The sequence below is a fragment of the Mugil cephalus genome, chromosome 7 (genome assembly GCF_022458985.1).
Source record: "Mugil cephalus isolate CIBA_MC_2020 chromosome 7, CIBA_Mcephalus_1.1, whole genome shotgun sequence".
NCBI classification, from domain to species: Eukaryota; Metazoa; Chordata; class Actinopteri; order Mugiliformes; family Mugilidae; genus Mugil; species Mugil cephalus.
The window spans coordinates 18,504,908-18,521,778 of NC_061776.1; the positions used below are offsets into that span (position 1 = coordinate 18,504,908).

The 16,871-nt window shown below is 48.0% G+C and overlaps 2 protein-coding genes across 3 annotated transcripts in view; one reads left to right on the forward strand and one right to left on the reverse strand.

Moving 5' to 3' along the window:
* Positions 1 to 772: 772 nt before the first annotated feature.
* On the forward strand, positions 773 to 9,010 carry LOC125010108 (RNA-binding protein MEX3B). 2 transcript variants are annotated; one of them, XM_047588471.1, is made up of 5 exons: positions 773 to 1,104; positions 1,293 to 1,419; positions 1,927 to 2,499; positions 3,926 to 4,167; positions 4,289 to 9,010. In XM_047588471.1, the coding sequence occupies exons 3-5, from the start codon at positions 1,989 to 1,991 to the stop codon at positions 5,519 to 5,521; spliced, it is 1,986 nt and encodes a 661-aa protein (XP_047444427.1). In that variant the 5' UTR covers positions 773 to 1,104; positions 1,293 to 1,419; positions 1,927 to 1,988; the 3' UTR covers positions 5,522 to 9,010. The 2 variants fall into 2 exon arrangements, with proteins under 2 accessions (XP_047444427.1, XP_047444426.1); XM_047588470.1 differs by having other exon boundaries at positions 773 to 1,419.
* Positions 9,011 to 10,339: 1,329 nt separating this feature from the next.
* Positions 10,340 to 16,871, reverse strand: part of LOC125010107 (protein unc-13 homolog A-like) — a 29,189-nt gene continuing 22,657 nt past the window's right edge. Inside the window, exons 35-42 of the mRNA XM_047588469.1 lie at positions 16,712 to 16,835; positions 16,137 to 16,193; positions 15,962 to 16,042; positions 15,491 to 15,638; positions 15,011 to 15,067; positions 14,118 to 14,204; positions 13,870 to 14,026; positions 10,340 to 13,785 (exon numbers count right to left, since the gene is read on the reverse strand). Coding sequence (XP_047444425.1) covers positions 13,497 to 13,785; positions 13,870 to 14,026; positions 14,118 to 14,204; positions 15,011 to 15,067; positions 15,491 to 15,638; positions 15,962 to 16,042; positions 16,137 to 16,193; positions 16,712 to 16,835 — 1,000 coding nt within the window. The 3' untranslated portion in view covers positions 10,340 to 13,496. The remainder of the gene's footprint in view (positions 13,786 to 13,869; positions 14,027 to 14,117; positions 14,205 to 15,010; positions 15,068 to 15,490; positions 15,639 to 15,961; positions 16,043 to 16,136; positions 16,194 to 16,711; positions 16,836 to 16,871) is intronic.

Consider the following 16,871-nt stretch of genomic DNA (forward strand, 5'->3'; position numbering starts at 1 on the left):
TTAAGATCCCTTCACTGGAAGTCTGCAAGGACATCAGTAGCCTTCTCTTCATGGCTATATGTAAAGGAGAAACATCTAAAGAGATCTGTCTTAAATCGTGACTGTTACAATATTCAGTTTATGATAAAACAGTGTGAGGGAGGTGGTGATACAACTCTATGATCACTTTATAGCATGTAGTTTGGTTCCTCTAGACTGTTGTGATATAAACACGGCCATGTGTTTCTGTTATTTAGCCCACTGAATAAAATGGGGTGGTAAAAATAAGAGAAAGGTGTCGGTGCAACACAATAAAATTCAGTCGTTCAAACCACAGCCTCTGAAATGAAAACATAGTTGAATCAACATCTAAGTTATTTAAAACCAATGCAGAACACCACAACTTTCACAAAGACAAGACTTGAAATGCATCCATTTTCACTAGTGTACCTAATGAACTGGCAAGGGGTTGCACACAGGCTTGTGATCATTGTTATTATATAAAATCGAGCACATAGCAACCTACCATTCAAATGATTTATGTGTGAATATAGTGGAAGATAAGCTACACGTGGAGCATTTGCATGATTTTAAATAAACCCGTTTCATCGTTTCTGTGAACAGCTTTTGTAACAGCCAAGAAAAACAAAACAAATGCTTTGCAGACAGTGCTTGAGCATCCCTCACAGTTGGACCTCCCCCCCAAACACCTCATTGGTAGCCATGATGAACACACCCAACCATGACCACATATTTGGTACCATTAAAATTCGGGATACACATGTGCACATATAAAAAACATGCACGCGAGGCTGAAATAAGACCGGATCCTGCAGGTTGACAGACACAGTAACGGTGTCAGGGGTCTGGATGCTCTCCTCCCTCTCTCCTCTCCTGCTGCATGTGGCCTTTGAACCCATTGTTGTGTCGCGGGTGACGTCAGTGCCGTGTGCGGGAGACGGAGCGGCGTGAGCCTGGCGAGACAAAGGCGGCGGAGACACCGAGACACTGAGACACCGACCGACCGGGGTCAGGCATCATCACCATCGTCGGCAGCAGCAGTATTAGTATTAGCAGCGGCAGCAGAGAGACTGAGAGCCCAGAACCACTAGTTTTAACCAAAAGGTACCCGCTAACCTTGGGTTTCGGCTGCGGTTTCCCTGACGACGCGGAGAATGAAGACCCAGTGACACCCCCGTGAAAATGCTTTGACTCTACTTGGGGAGAAAAACAACACAGAGGCTCTTTTTTGATTTTTAAACGTTTTTTCCTTCTCTCTCCTTCTCTCCCTTTCTCCTACGCCCCCCGTTTAGCTTGCTGGTTAGCTAACCCGCTAGCTCTCCTCCTCCTCCTCCTCCTCCTTCTTCTTCTTCTTCTTCTTTCCCTCAAGAACCAGGCGACAAGCGAGGAGAGGAGCCCGTCGACAAAGGACCAGATAAAGTAAGTTTGTGCGTGTTTTCTGCCCTTGTTTAATTTTGAAAATAAACAGGGCACTAGTCGTCGGGCTTGTCGGAGCTCAGCGCGGTGCTCCCAAACAAAGGGGTCGACAACGTGACTGTGGAGCTAGCCTCCTGTTAGCCTGCTGGTCGGTGCTAACAACACCTCACAGCCCTCACTTTATTCACATGTTTTTATTTAAATCAGCACACACGGCCGTGTCTGAGGTCGGCACGGCAAAGGCTGTTGTTATCGCCGCTGGGAAATGCATTATTGAGCCGTGTGGGGACGGACATGCTTTATCCCGACAAAACAACCCTCCTCCTGGTTTCACTTGTCAGACGAGGAGCAACAACAGACAAAAGCTCAGAGCCAGACTACTGATGTTGAGAGATCAGCGGCTCCACGCTCATCATCCACACTCAGGTTTTTTGTTTGTTTTGTTTAATTGAATTAAAATAGCTGACCCCTTTTTCTTGTTTTTCTGTTTTTTTTTTTTTTTTTCAACAGAGGGTGAGCTCACTCCCAACAAACAGGCATCCGTGGTCTGATGTGAGATCCACGGAGACACTATGCCTAGCCCTTTATTCCACCCCGAGATTATGGACCACGACGTGGTGATCAGCAGCCAGCACAACGGGATGGGTCTGCCCCGAGAGACGGACCAAGAGTCCCGGGAGGAGGACCACCAAGAGGCGCTCCGCTTTGCCCTGGACCAGCTGTCACTCATGGCCCTGGACAAGGTGGACTGTGGGGGCGGCGGCGGTAGCGGAGGCGGCGGGCTCGTGGACACTCTGGACGGGACCCAGGGGCCGGGATCCGACGGCTGCAACGGCGTGGGTGGAGGGGGCTACGTGGATCTACAGATGCTGGAGCATCCCAGCGGGTCCCGGGACTCGCCGACGTCCTGCTCTCCGTCCCCGGAGTACTACGGCTCAGGCGGCTACCACATGGCCGGCTCCCACCCCATGCTCCACGGGGAACAAAGCTCCGTCCTCTGCAACAGGAAAAGAAGCGTCAACATGACCGAATGTGTGCCCGTGCCCAGCTCTGAACATGTGGCCGAAATAGTGGGGAGACAAGGTGAGCGATGGTGCTTTGGGGGGGTAATGAGTTATGATGTGTTTATGGGGCAGCATGCAGCCTGGCTGTTCTTTGTTTGGGTGCCTGCCTGGTGGGAGGGGAGGGGAGGGAGGAGGAGGGGGGGGTCCCTTGAACTTTAACTGTCTGAGCCTGGTGCTCTGGTCCTGCTGCACCCGCTGTTTGTCTCTTTAATGGCAGCATAATGCGGATACTCCCCTCAAAACGGGGTACCTGTGGTATTTAGGTGTTTTTATTGGTATTTAGTCAATGCCTTGACAGAGTGAGTGCGGTTGATGAGTGGGAGGGGAGGGAGGCAGGGAGAGAGAGGGGGAGGGGAGGGAGAGGGTCAGACAAAGCGGCAGATTGTCGGGAGTCTGGACATGTCTAGCAGCCTGCACCAAACAAAGGAAATACAGCGAGAGGTGCCGATTTCACACATCCCAGATCACAAGTAGCACCTCGAGTGAAGAGGTCGAGCCCCTGCCCCCCGCAGATGTTTATTGTTGTTTATTAGCGGCTCTGCGGAGCGGATTTTGAGGCTTGAAACGGGGCAGCAGGCGCACAAACACGGGACTGGGCGGTGTTACGCCCTGCACCCAGCTCCGTCTGCCGAGGCTGCCGCTGCTCCGCTGAGCCGCCGCTGCTCCGCTCGCACCGTTTCTCGCTTTTTTATTTTTATCCGCCCGGGCCCTACACGTAATTGATGCCCGTGTCGTGGGTCCGGGTTTCCCGTCGCAGCCGCGGCAGCGTTACGGCATTGTTCTCTTTGTTTGAAAAAGCCATGCTTTCTGCTTCCCAGGATGACATCACGCTCCGCGCGTCCTATTGGTCGCGGAGAAGCGAGCGTCCTCATTTAAAGGAGCAGAGCGCTGTGGATCAGGACATGACCGAGGCGGTGCAGCAGACTTTCACTCAGTGTCGGGGGGCTCACACGGCCCCCTGCAAAGATCCCGCACGTCTGCTGTCACTGCTCCCGCTGATGTGTTGTTGTTATGATTAAGGAACAAATATAAACTGCGCATCAGTAAACACCTACAGCTCTGACCTGTTCTAATTAAGGGATGTTTATTCATGAGGGGTCATTATGATCTACTTTTTTGCATAAATTACAGTTTTGTGTCAAACAGACGCAACATTTTTTAAAGCAGCCTTAGTGCAAAGCAAAGATGTTGTGATCTGTGAATAAGGTCAGGTAAACACTTCCCAGATTCAGTCAAAATACAAAAATGTAACCAACTCTATATGCCACATTTTAATGTACACGTATACAATAAATATATGACAGTAGAAGTTGTGCGAATGTTAAGTGAGGAGACTTGGAGCAGCGTGCAGCAGCTTGAGGGTTCACATGTTTATTGTGGTGTTATTGTAGGACTGTTGTATCTGGAGTAAATCTGTGACACCCTTGTGCTCCTGAATCTTCCAGGTTGTAAGATCAAGGCCCTGCGCGCCAAAACAAACACCTACATAAAGACTCCAGTCCGGGGCGAGGACCCAGTGTTCATCGTGACTGGACGCAGGGAGGACGTGGAGATGGCCAAGCGTGAAATTGTATCTGCGGCCGAGCATTTCTCTATGATCCGGGCTTCACGCTGCAAAGCTGGAGGTCCCGGGGGAGGAGGCTCTCTACCCGGACCCCCACACCTACCGGGACAGACCACCATCCAGGTACGTGGACACCTGTGGCATAGTCGTGTTATGTTTAGTTGTATTCTATCAAGTAACTGGTGAGTGGTTAGTATCTGTAGAACGTTTCTGACTGAAATATTTTCTTTTGTCATCGACCCAGGTGAGAGTTCCCTACAGAGTAGTCGGTTTGGTTGTTGGACCAAAGGGAGCTACGATCAAACGCATCCAGCAGCAGACTCACACCTACATCGTGACGCCCAGTCGAGAAAAAGACCCAGTGTTCGAGGTGACTGGGATGCCAGAGAACGTGGACAGAGCCAGAGAGGAGATCGAGACTCACATCACTCTGCGGACGGGGACCTTTGTAGACCTGCAGGGTGACAATGACTTCCACACCAACGGCACTGATGTCAGTTTAGAAGGCCTCGGCTCCCTGAGCGGAGGACTGGGCGCCTCTCTGTGGTCCAGGGCTTCAAATCACCATTCTGCTCCTCCGCCTCCTCCACCCTCCCCGCCTCCCGCTCCTCTTCCCATGTCCATGCACCACTCGTCCAACCGGAAGATGTCCTCCTCGGTCACCTACCACACGCACAATGGCGGCATGAGCTCAGACAGCTTCAACGCCGCCCGGAAGGCCAACGAGGGAGGTAGCCCCACCAGCCCTTTTAGCACAGGCTCCAGCAGCGCTGGAGGAGGATTCACTTTTGGGGGCGACTCCACCCCAGGGCTGCCTTCCTCAGAGGAACTGGGCTTTGAGTTCACCGCTTCCAACATCTGGGCCCCCTTCGTCAACGGCGGAACAGGCAATAAGGCGGCCGGCTCCTCCCAGCAGCAGCAGCAGCAGCAGCCCCTACGCCGCAACAGCAGCGGCCTCAGCGGCGGCGCCATCACTCCCCGGCTGTCTCCGACCCTGCCTCAGGACACGGGGGTGGGCCCCATGGATCACCCGCTGGCCCGCCGCGCCCAGAGCGACCCCCTCAGCACTCTCTCCTGGCTACAGTCCGGCAACGCGGGAGGCGGCTCCTTCTCCGGGGCGTCGAGCTCCAGCTCCGGCGGCTCGTCGACCGGCTACTCCTCCTGCTCGGCCTCCTCCCTCCCCGGCGGCTCGCCCACTGACTCCGAGGGGGGCGGCAGCGGCGTGGGCCTCAGCTCCGGGATGCTGAGCCGGCTGAAAAGCGGCTCGGGCCCCGGGGTCGCGGGCCTGGTCGGCGTCAGCCCGGGAGTCAACAGGGACTGCTTCGTGTGTTTCGAGAGCGAGGTGACGGCGGCCCTGGTGCCGTGCGGCCACAACCTTTTCTGCATGGAGTGCGCCGGGCAAATCTGCCAGTCAGCCGAGCCCGAGTGCCCCGTCTGTCACACTCCAACCACACAGTGCATCCGCATCTTCTCCTAATGCCTCAGGCGAGGGAGGGCGGGGGGGTGAGGGAGGGTACTGGAGTGGGGCACCAGCTGTGGCGGAGACAATGGAAGGAATCACACTAATAATCTACACACACACACAAACGATGGACCATATTAAATGCATTAATAGAGATGATGATACTATAAGGATGTTATTGCTGATAACTGTCGAGATTAATAATAACAATAATAATAATGACAATGACTTATTTTCAGAGTGAAGTTCAGTGAAACTGGTCTGCAGACAGTTGGCTCAGACCGTCTCTGGGTGGTGAACTTATGGAAGGAAACTAGTGTCTTATCTCTCTTCAGGCCTTCATTTTGACCCGGGGCAGCCACACGGCTGCTCGGTCTGTCTCGACATTTCTTCATTCTGGCTTCTTCAGATTTCTGCCTGCTTTCTCTCTCTCTCTCGCTCTCTCTTTCTCTCTCTCTCTCACAGCCTTTCCTTTTGACACTTTTGTACTTAACAGATATTTTTCGATGAAGCTGTCAATGAGGCCTGCACTTTTCTACTCCTGATTTTAATGTTCTCGACAGGACGCAACCTGTTCTCATGAATTCCCCCCTTTTCCTCCTCCGCTCTCACTCATGCTGTTGTCCGTGACGCCAAGCGGTGAAGGTTCCTCTTTTTTTTTCCGTTCGCTCGGAGCTGTTGGCTTGTCGTCAGGCACCTAACAACAATACACCCACGGGACCTCTCTTAAGGATCAATTCCTGTTTCTCGTTGCCACATAAAATTTAGCCATCAGAAAAGAAAAGCCAAACGATGACGCCTCTTGGTTCAGTTCGGTAACTGTAACGTCCCGATGAGTCTGCACCGCATTTCAAATGTGGCCGTTGCATTGATTCACATTAATTATCCTTTAGCAAGCGAGAAACATACTGAATAATGTGTCTCTGTGTGTTTGGCTGCCTGACAATCCCTTTACATCTCTCTCTCTTCAGTGCGCGTGTGCGTTTGTGTGAATAATGCCCACTCATACTTCACGTCATCACTCTGTGTCGTCCCCGTGAGAAGGTTCTTTCCAGCCTTCGCTCTCAGTCTTAAAGGAAGGCGACGCTCTGATCCATCCTCTCCCCTCGCACCCCGTGTCTGTTACGCTCAGATCCGCTCGTTAGCGTTTTCTACTAGATTTGACTCTTGACTGTCGAGTGTGTGGCTTACAGACATATTTTGAACTCCGGGATAAGACAGGGCTTTTCTGATGTCACACGAGAATGTTTAGTCCAATAAGGAGAGACGGCGGCTCCTCCCACACGAAACAATAACAAGGGGCTCGATCGGTCCTTTTCTTTTCATGCACTGTAACCCCTCCAGCCCCTCTAAAAAAGGAAAAAAAAAATATATATATATATTAAAAGCAACAGCTCTTACTGTTTTTGTTAGGTTTTGGTCTTCCACCCCTCTCTCACAGCAAAGCTGTATGGCACTCTCTCAGATGACACTGTCGCATCCATATAGCGCTGCGCTCCGGGCAGCACGCGGTGCACTATGTGGTTGGTAGTTTGAGATTCGTCCCGCGTTTCATAGCATCACCGAGCGACTCCGAGGCGGTTACGCCCTGTTTTCGTTTTGATCCCGTGCGAGTTCGCAGTAACTGCCTCTTCTAGTGTTAACACTTGTGCGTGCGAGTCGGTCGGTCGGTGCGACGCTGGCGGCCCCGTTTGAACGCGCGTGGAATCAGCTCATAGAATAAGACAAGCCATGATAACCGAACATAAAAAAAAAAGACGACCCCACAACTGATTCTCAAGGGCTTCCTCTGACTGCACAGACACACGTTTTCAGGCTCACCCAGGAGGAAGAATCACCGTATCCTTTATGGCAGCTAGTAGCTAGGTCATCCAGGGCTTCCAGACACACGTTGTGTTCAAATCCCAGCTGCAGAATGTTTTTGCTTCCTATGATTTTTTCTCCTACACGGCCATTGCATTCACATCCTGTCGGTGTGTAGGGCGCCGCAGTCGCAGATCAGGACGGGTGTTAACGTCTGGCAGTGAAGGGTAACGCTAAATAAGGAAATAGTCGGGCAGTTGCTGCTGTGCTTTGGTGCTCCGGTCAGTTTTTATGTTATTTTGTTTGCTACCTATGGTGACGATGGCAGTAGCTCCGCTGAGGTATCTGAAGAGTCTCTGTCCTGGTTGAGCGCAGCAGTAGTGCACTGACTCCACCCGCCCGGGAGCTGAACCTGTATGGTGCTTTGGTGCAACTCCCTACTGAAAACCCAGGTTAACTGTTGTTGTTGGTGGTGATACGCCGTCTAGTTCTCAGACTAACCTCTCCGATGCACTGTAGACCCGACGACCCTGTCCTCATCCTCCATCGCCCCCTCGCTGCGGGACCACCGCGTCTAACCCCACCCCCCTCCTGGCCGCACTCCGGCGCTGCTGTCCGTCTTTTTTTTTTTTTCGCGCGCACACTCGGATCAGATGCAGGGCCGCGAATGTGTCTGAACGAACAGCCGACTGTCGTGTGCGTCCGCTGAGGCCAATCTTAAAGCCCTTCTTTAAACTGTCCATGTGTTAGAGAATAAAAATGTGTTGAATTTGCCAGATGGGTCTAAAGTAATTCCTGGTGCTGCACCAGTGTGTTTCTGGCCTTTGAGAGAGTGTTAGGGTTAATGTACAGTAGTTTAATTGTTAAAAGGTACAAATTTGTTGCAGATCGACTGCTGATTTTTACTACTTTTTTTAAATTTTTTTGCCAAACTTATCCCCTTCCCCCATTTCCTTCCTAAAGGTTTGAAAACAGGGTTTCCTGAGGCATGCTAGCCAGTGACCTCTGACCTTTTTTGTGATTAGAGGGGGGATGCGAAGAGAGCCGCGCCACAAAGGGGGTGACAGACTCCCCTCAAGCCTCTGCTCTCCTATTTTTGCTTTAATTCTCTTTGTATGCAGAACCAAAATGTAAAACGTCAGCAAAATAGGTTTTAAAGCCTATGTGTGTAAATACCCTGGATACAATCATCGGGATCTTGTTTTCAAAAGCAAAAAGACTTAATTGAAAATAAGTGTAGTTTCTAAAGAACATGTATCATTATTTGTAAGTTAACCATCTGCATGTCTTCAAGCCACCTGGCATTAGCTAATAATTTTTAAGATTTCAAAAAAAAAAAAAAAACTTTTTACACGTTTTATTTTTTACAATTTATTTGCTTACCTAAATATCCCAGACAATAATGTGACCCTTTTTATTACTTCAAATTTATTTTTATTTTCCATTTTTTATTTTCCTTATTTCCTGTGTACTACATATAAGCAATTTATAACAAAATGAGAAAATTATTGAAGAAATTTTAAAATTGAAATATATTTTATTTGAAAGTTTATGGACCTTTTAACCGTGAGCCGGGAAAAATTGTATAATCGTATGATTTGAGCTGACTTAGCGGTTATAAGAAATGTATCAAGAGTTTTATTTTTTATGCTTCTTTAATAAAGTCTTGTTTTTGGTTTCATTTTTTTACTGTAAAATTAAGAGCTGGTGTGTGGCGTCTTTATTGGCGGACGGGAAATGTGCAGCTTCGACACCACACGGTGGCAGTAGAGAGACACACCTGCAGCGAGGCCACAGATGAAGAACGGTGTTTGTAAATATAAATGATTCTTATTCCTTTTCGAAATTGATCAGTTTAAGTATTTTTAGTGTTGTAGAAGTAATGCAGTAGTTTGGCAAAATAATAAATGGAATATTTTTTAAGGTGGGGCCGTGAAAGATTGTGGTATTTAATTAGCAAATATTTTAATAATTAGTACAAAACTGGTTCTGGAAAGTGAGAATTTCTCTTCCTCTGTGTCTTACATCCCAGTAAATATGATGTTTGGATCTTTAGGGCAGTTGTATCACTGCTGTAACAAATTTAAATCTGTTGGGTTTTCTTGAAGACGCTTTATCCAAGTGGCTTCTTCAGATGAATGATTCCTGTGGAGGTTCGGTTTTAATTAGGACTTCTGTGCGTTGATGGACACTTGGGTCTAACATGATCGTATATGACCTGATACCCTGATGTCAACAACTTATTTCATGCACCAGGAAGTGCTTAAAAAAAGTGAGATCACTTCCAGAATACACACTCACTCGCCACTTCATTAGGTACATGAGTGAAAACAAATATTAATATTGTAGCAGACTAACACAACAGTCCTGCACTAAATCTCACATGATGCGGTTTGTAGAACTGTTTAACTGTATTATGTTGCACTGATGCGTCTCTTATTATTTTAACAACTCCATTTCAGCCATTGGCCTGGGCTAAACAACTGAAACACAATCCAGTTCAACAGCTGCACAAACTACATCCTCCACAATGATCACAGAGTTGAATCACCACCTTTCAACGTGCACTGAACACGAAGGGCTGTTCTGTTAGCATGAATTTGTTTCCACCACCGTACCTAATAAACCGGCGAGTGAGTGGAGTTTACACAGAGCCGAACTGATTGCGTTGACTCGGCTCCCAACGCTTCAGCTAGAATTTAAAAATAAACGCGACGTGTCCTCAACTCCTGCTGATGTTTTGTTGTTGTTAGACTTTATGACCTTCTCCACTCCCGGAAGAACCAAAACATCTGGTTCAACTTGCGCAATGTGCTCGTGTGTGTGCGTCCCCCTCCCCCCCTTCCACACACAGGTCAGAGGTCACGTAGTGCTCGCCGAAGTGGAAGCCGGTTGTTCCAGCTGAAGATCTGTGTCAACACAACGCCCTGCTGTCTCCGTCTGCAGCGTCTGTTGAAATTCAACAGCGCTCTCACCTCGTCAGACGCGTGTTCTTTGAAAGACTGAAGCACGCTCCGGGACTCTCAGCGAGACCTTTAGGTTGTGACACAAATGTCCTTTTAATAGGAAGCAGATCACAATCAGGCTGCATTCCAGTTCCACTTCATCCTCATTAAAGAACGATCAATAATGATAAGAAACAAATTAAGAAACATCCTCGGTAGAAAATAATTCTCTCATGCGAGTTCTGTGTTCACACTACATTCATATTGGTTACAGGTGACGTATTCACAAGCCTTTTTGAAAAAAACAAAAAAAAAAAAAAAAACAGGAGGGGGTGGGAAAAAAAACACTGAGTTATCATCACATAGCTTTGGAAAGTAAAAACGAGTCAAAGGAAAAGTCACATCAAAGAGACACGTGCTGGCACAATAAAGTTTCCCATCATGCATTTGTAGTTGATTTCTATTCACAGGGTGGGCGTCATTGGTCTCCACGGAGTCGTGTCGGCGTGCATGCATGCATGTGTGTCATCTAACATGTGCCCTTTTGTGCTTGAGCATTGGTTTGTGTGTGTGTGTGTGTGTGTGTGTGTGTGTGTGTGTATTTGCATGTATCCATACCTCTGTGTGCGTGTGTGTGTGCGTGTGTGTGCGTGTGTGTGCGTGTGTGTGGAGCAGGCAGCCAACGAGCCCCAGACTGGATGATCAGTTATTTCTTGTTGCTTTTTCAGCTACTACCTGACATGTCAGAGTTTTGCCTTGAGCCCTGGGGTTACTATGACAACACACGAGGACCGTAGACGTGTGTTAAAGGAGTGCTCCACCGATTTAGCATCTCACCTCTGGACTCATGGAAATAAAACAAACAAAAACAAAAAAGGATCAAAGCTCAGTCGATACAATCAGAGATCTGTCTTCTTTATTCCAAACATTCTTTGTCTCCTACATTACCCACGATGCAACCACCCAGATTTGAGCAACGTAAGGTATTTATAAGGAGAAGGCTCCGGACTACACACACTTATCCGTTCCCATATTGCAATAGAGGATCTGTAAACAGACTTCGCTGTGTAAAATCAGTGGAGTTCCCCTTTAAATGTCACCAACAATCAGACAACTAGACTTATTCACTCAGACATCATGAACACGATCCGTTTATTATCACGCCTAAACCAAAGAGTATGAGTCGGTGTTCTCCAGACTGGTCGTGGTTTTGGATCAAACTATCACTTTGATCGTAGACAGACGGCTCTGCTGAAGATAAGTAACATTCAGGGGGATGTGTTTTTGGTAGCATTCAGCAGTGTTGAGTAAAGACAACATGTGACGGGGGGGAGGGCGGTAACTCTGTAGCTCACCGCCCCGTGGACATCATTTCACGAAAAAAACGAGTTGGACGAGGACTGCGAGTGCCTGCTCACCGTCTTCACGGGGACAGGTGAAGGGTTTTGTCAATGCACGTGACTGAAACCAACACTTGAACTTCATTAATGCTTGGCGGTGACTCTGATGGCTTCATTCTTAGAAAAAAAAATTAAAAATTAAATAAATAAACATGAGCTCTGCTTCGTGCAAATTTGGTCCTACCAAAGGCAATTCAAAGACTCTTCTTCTCTCTTATGCAAAGTACGCGAGGAAAAGGTCGCACGCTTCCAACGGGAATGGGAATTTTATGAGTCCGTAAATAAAACGTCTTAAGTGATTTACAAAACAACGTGATCATAAGTTTCCCATTCCTCTGACGGGCGCGGGAGGTGCTCCGACCCACAGGTGTAGTGACAGCGCTTACGTGTCGGGGGTGTGGGTTCGATGTATTGCTCACAATCTCAAAGCCCATTTTGCAGGCGTCACAATCAGCCCACACACGCACACACGCACTCACTCACACTCACACACCTTCACACACATGCACGCACACGTTAAGAAAAGACACAGGAGCGCTCACGCAGGGTTTGTCCACGAGATTCAGGGAACAAACAAACAAACAAACAAACGAACAAACCGCTATTGCCTTAAGTAGATGGTTTAGATACGTGTGCAGGCGATCGGGAGGAACGTGTTCCCCCCAGTGTCCTTTTTAGGCTTCGTGTGGATTTATTTCCAGTTCCTGTACAGCGTCACTCGTGACAGGCTCTCTGAGTGGTGGTGCGGCGTGTTTCTGTTTGCTAACACAAGCGTGGACAGAATGAGTTGGTAAGGTGACGTCCCAGTCCATTGATCCTGTAGCCCTTGTAGGAGTTAATGTGCACTCTAGGGGTGTAAGACGCTGGGGTATTGCTCCGTTTGTGTCGTGACGTGAAGCAAGAAAACATTTTTAAAAATGCAAATTGTGAGGACAAGCTTTTCCCACTATCGGCGCGTCACATGTCAGGCGGCTCAGCAGCGATCCACTGTCGGCGTGTCTCCTCCACGATAACAAAGAATGTCAGGTCGTGTTTATAAAACCTTATTGTAACGGGGTTATATGCACCATGCTCACACACATAAAATATTTGGAGGCACCCATCTTTTTTTCACGTGGAAGGGGAACGGTTGCCATGGTTATAACAAAGTGAATCACAGTGTTCCTGGGGTCAACATGCAGGACGTTAGTACATTACAGGACGGACTAGCAGTGGTGTTGCCCCCTGGACACTGATCTAAGGTCAGCGCTGTGTGTTTGGAATTTTCGGGCGAAAGGGAATCTGATCTTAGATCCGCGTCTGAACGTACACGACACATCACAACGTGGGGGAGAGTAGGCAGGGCCAACAACAGGGGCGGACTGGAAGAACGACACACAGTCAGGCAGGCAAGCGGACGGACTGACGGACGGACGGCAGGCGAGGACGGCTCTCCTGAAGACGCAGAGAAGCAAAAGTGCAAAGTGGTCGTTCTCGAAACTATTCACACGGTTCTGTTGTTGCTCTGCGATGCGTCATACCACATCTAAATGGACGGCGTATAAAAGGTGATGTGTTATAGGAAAGAGCGAGTGAGTGCTTGCTAACGTGAGGCTATCCCTAAAATGAGCTGTGAGTGGTGCGGCGTAATTAAATCGGATTTTTATAAACATATTCTTCCACGTTTGCATTGATAACATTGCAATGTAAATGTTGCATAATGTATGCAGATATATGTACAATAGAGCGTTTTTCTGTGTGTGCTTGTGTATTGCACGTCTATCTATGTAGGTGTCGAGTATTTTCGGGAATCTCTCTGGGTTTTTTTTTTGTGCACACGTGTTTCCTGGCTCCCCTCCTCGCTCAGCTGCGGCCCTCCTCGGCCGAGCGCTGGTCCGACTTGAGCTTGACGAACTCCTTGGCCACGTCGTCGTTGTTGCGCTGAGAGAGGATGCGCAGCACCGTCAGGCCCGTCTCGTCCATGTGGACGCGTCTGCCGAGCGGCAGCCAGCAGGTGACGCTGTTCTTGTTGGCTATGTCCTTCACCTGCAGCACGGCCATCCCCACGGTGCGGTCCTCCCGGGCGAAGCAGTAGTCTTTCACGCACACCTGCAGCTCGTAGCTTTCCGGGCCGACCTCAGTGCCCAGAGAGCTGAAACAAGGGCAGAAAACGCAGGCGTCAGTCGTCAGGTTAAGGATCACGCCGAGGGTCGAGACGATCAAATGAAACACTCACTACTGGAAGCTCTCATTGAACTTTGGGGACCAGGTGTTGTTCTTAGACTTGGTGGCGAATTTCCTTTTCTTGTCGCTGAGGTGAGGGCCGATGATGTAGACTTCCACAAAAGGCCTGAAGCCCTGTGCTTTCCATTTCAGGTCATTAGCAGCAACCACTGAAAGGAGAAAATAGGTTAACGAAGGCGGGAGGTGGAAGGAGCGCAGACCTCAGAGTGCACAGCAGCGCCGTCTGCTCGGCCTCTTTACCTTTCACACTGATCTTGTGCTCTCCGTTCGGCTGGGGTAAAATATCCACGTGCATGATCACCTCGCCGACCGCATCCACGCCAGACGCTGTAGAGAAGCAGTTGTTAGTCGGTTAACTGTGTTTTTGTGAGCACTGTGTTCCACTTTATCTTTTCACGGCCATTAACGGAGTTTTCTGCAGTCCTCCATACAGCACAGCTGAGATATATGACTTGCAGAGTTATGATGCATCAGCACATTGTGAACTAAATTTAAGCACGCAGATGCAACACACACACTAATGCACTCACACACACACTAATGCGCACATAGGTTCTTTGTGATGATCAGATGAGCATGACTTGGCTGGGGCGAAGCAGCGTTTGTGCCAGATCTATTAGTGAATAGCAGACTGTGGTGCTGTATCAGGTTATAATTCACTATAGACACTATTGATACTGAAGGAAAAAATGATTAATTTGGAAAAAAACTCCTTTCCATTAACTTATGCATGATTAGTTCTTTATGTGTCTAGAAAATTAAACTTGATATCAAGTTACTGGTGCCCTTACATTCAATCACTCAGCTGGTTTGTTGCCTTAGAGTTTCTGTGTCCCCGCAGTTTATACAACATGTTTCATCTACCATAAATAGTCCTTTGCATTAGTCACACCGTGTCGTACTCAGATACTAAAAGGAGTTCAGGTAAGAAAGTAAAAAGGAGGACAAAGCCAAAGGAGCGGGAGTTCTGAGGAGCGGCAGGAGCCAACGCTGCTCGAGTCGTCGTTGGTATAAAAAGAGGTCTGAGCACAAACTTAGGTGGTGCTGTGGGCCGTGAAGGAGAACACACACACACACACACACACACACACACACACACACACACACACACACACACACACACACACACGTACCTTTCTCTGGTGGCGTGTCTTCATTGGCCGTGTACCTGACTCCTTTCCCTCCGTGGACTGAGGAGACACAGAAGGAAGTTAGAGGTAAAAGTCAGCGAGAGGAGATGTTCATGAGTGCATCTCAAAAACAAATAGACTTTTATTAGTTCTATAAACAGAAGTGAACACGGCTGATGAATTCTACTATCCTCGAGCAACATGTTATGAAATATGTCTGATCTAAAATCCGTCTGTAGACTTTAAGTTAGATACTTGGTACAACCACAACTAGAGAATTTAAACAGTATGTAGCTCGGTACCGTTACAGTGACTCAATGAGTTAAACGCGTTCACAAAACTCTGCAGGCAATTTATTCAATTTAATCCCATTTAATCCCATAAAACACAGTAGCAGAAAGAAGAAGCAGTGGAGCTGTTTGAAGACAGCTCGGGAAATAATGAGTGTGTGTGTGTGTGCGCTGTAAGCGTCTGAAGTCGTACCCTGAGCGTTCTGTGAGAGGACGAACTTCCTGATGAGCTTGTCCGTGGCCTGCGTGTACAGAGACAGAGCGTAGCGCAGAGACGCCAGATCTGGACTCTTTTCCAAGAAGGTTTTCTTCAGGCCCACGCCGCCTGCATGGAAGTATTGCTGCGTGACAAATATGGTGATTAACACACATGTATTGTGGAGAACTGATGGAGCTCCAAGAGGTGACACAAAACTGCGTTGCAGTGTGCAACAGAGTTGTTGCGTACACAGTTTGAACCTTTTAAATGCAAACGCCTTGAAATAGCTGCGCGGTGTTTTGATCCTATAGTTTAAACAAGGCAAAGGTATCAAGTAAAGTGTGAGGGGATCACAAATATCAAGTGATAGTTTCTGGTTTCACTTTTTTTTAAATATATTTTTAATATTAAATCACAGTATATTTTTTCTTTTTCATTTAAGTGAGCATGTGAACAGCATCTTACCTTAATAGTGTCCAGTGCCAGTTCTATGACCGCACACTGTTTAGGAGTCAGAGCTTTGGCCTCCTCTCGGCCCATGTGCTCCTGGAGAACACAACAAAACAAAACGGTCAGTCTGTACAACATCTCCTGTTGAAATTTAATATCCATTTAATTCCATCTGTTGTGTTTTCATCACCTTAAGCTTGGAAAGCTGACCCAACTCCTTAGCAGCATTGAAGATCATCTGAGTGCCCTGTCAACGAGAGAGACACACACTCACATGTGAGGACAGAGCGAACAGAAACAAAGCAGAGGTGTTTCAGATGTGCAGGTGAGGAAGATTTGCACAGTGAGAGGTGAGTGAAGGGGAAAAGAGTAGAACTTTATATTGATTTATGCACGTATGTAGATCTGAGTGAGAAATACATCAACAAACAGAATGAACAAGCTACATCTTGAGGGTATCTTTCAAGGAGGGACAGTAATAAGGTGTAAGTGCTTTAGTGTACAGTCAGTCAGTATTGCTGAGAGGCTACGGTGGTGTTCAGGTTCCTGTTAAAACAGAGTGTTTCTTCATGCTTGCAGAAGCTACAGACACATACTTACAATAACCTAAGAAAGAAAGAACGAGAGCGAGAATGGGGAAACGGCAGGATAGATGGGTTAATGTTCAGTCGCAGTGTAAGACAGCAATGAAAAGCTCTGAATTTTAGAGACAGGGAGGAAGATAATGGTGAGGACCAGAGGAGTGAGTCTTCTTTCATGACATACCGTCTGGTCAGTAAGTGTTGGAAGCACGATGGTTTTCTCCATGGTGTTCATCACCAGTTTCCACAGTTCCTTCAGCACTCTCTTCAGGACGGTCTTCTCACAGATCTTGGCAAACAGCGACAAGCTAAAACCCAAAACAAAGAGAATTCAAATGAAAAGG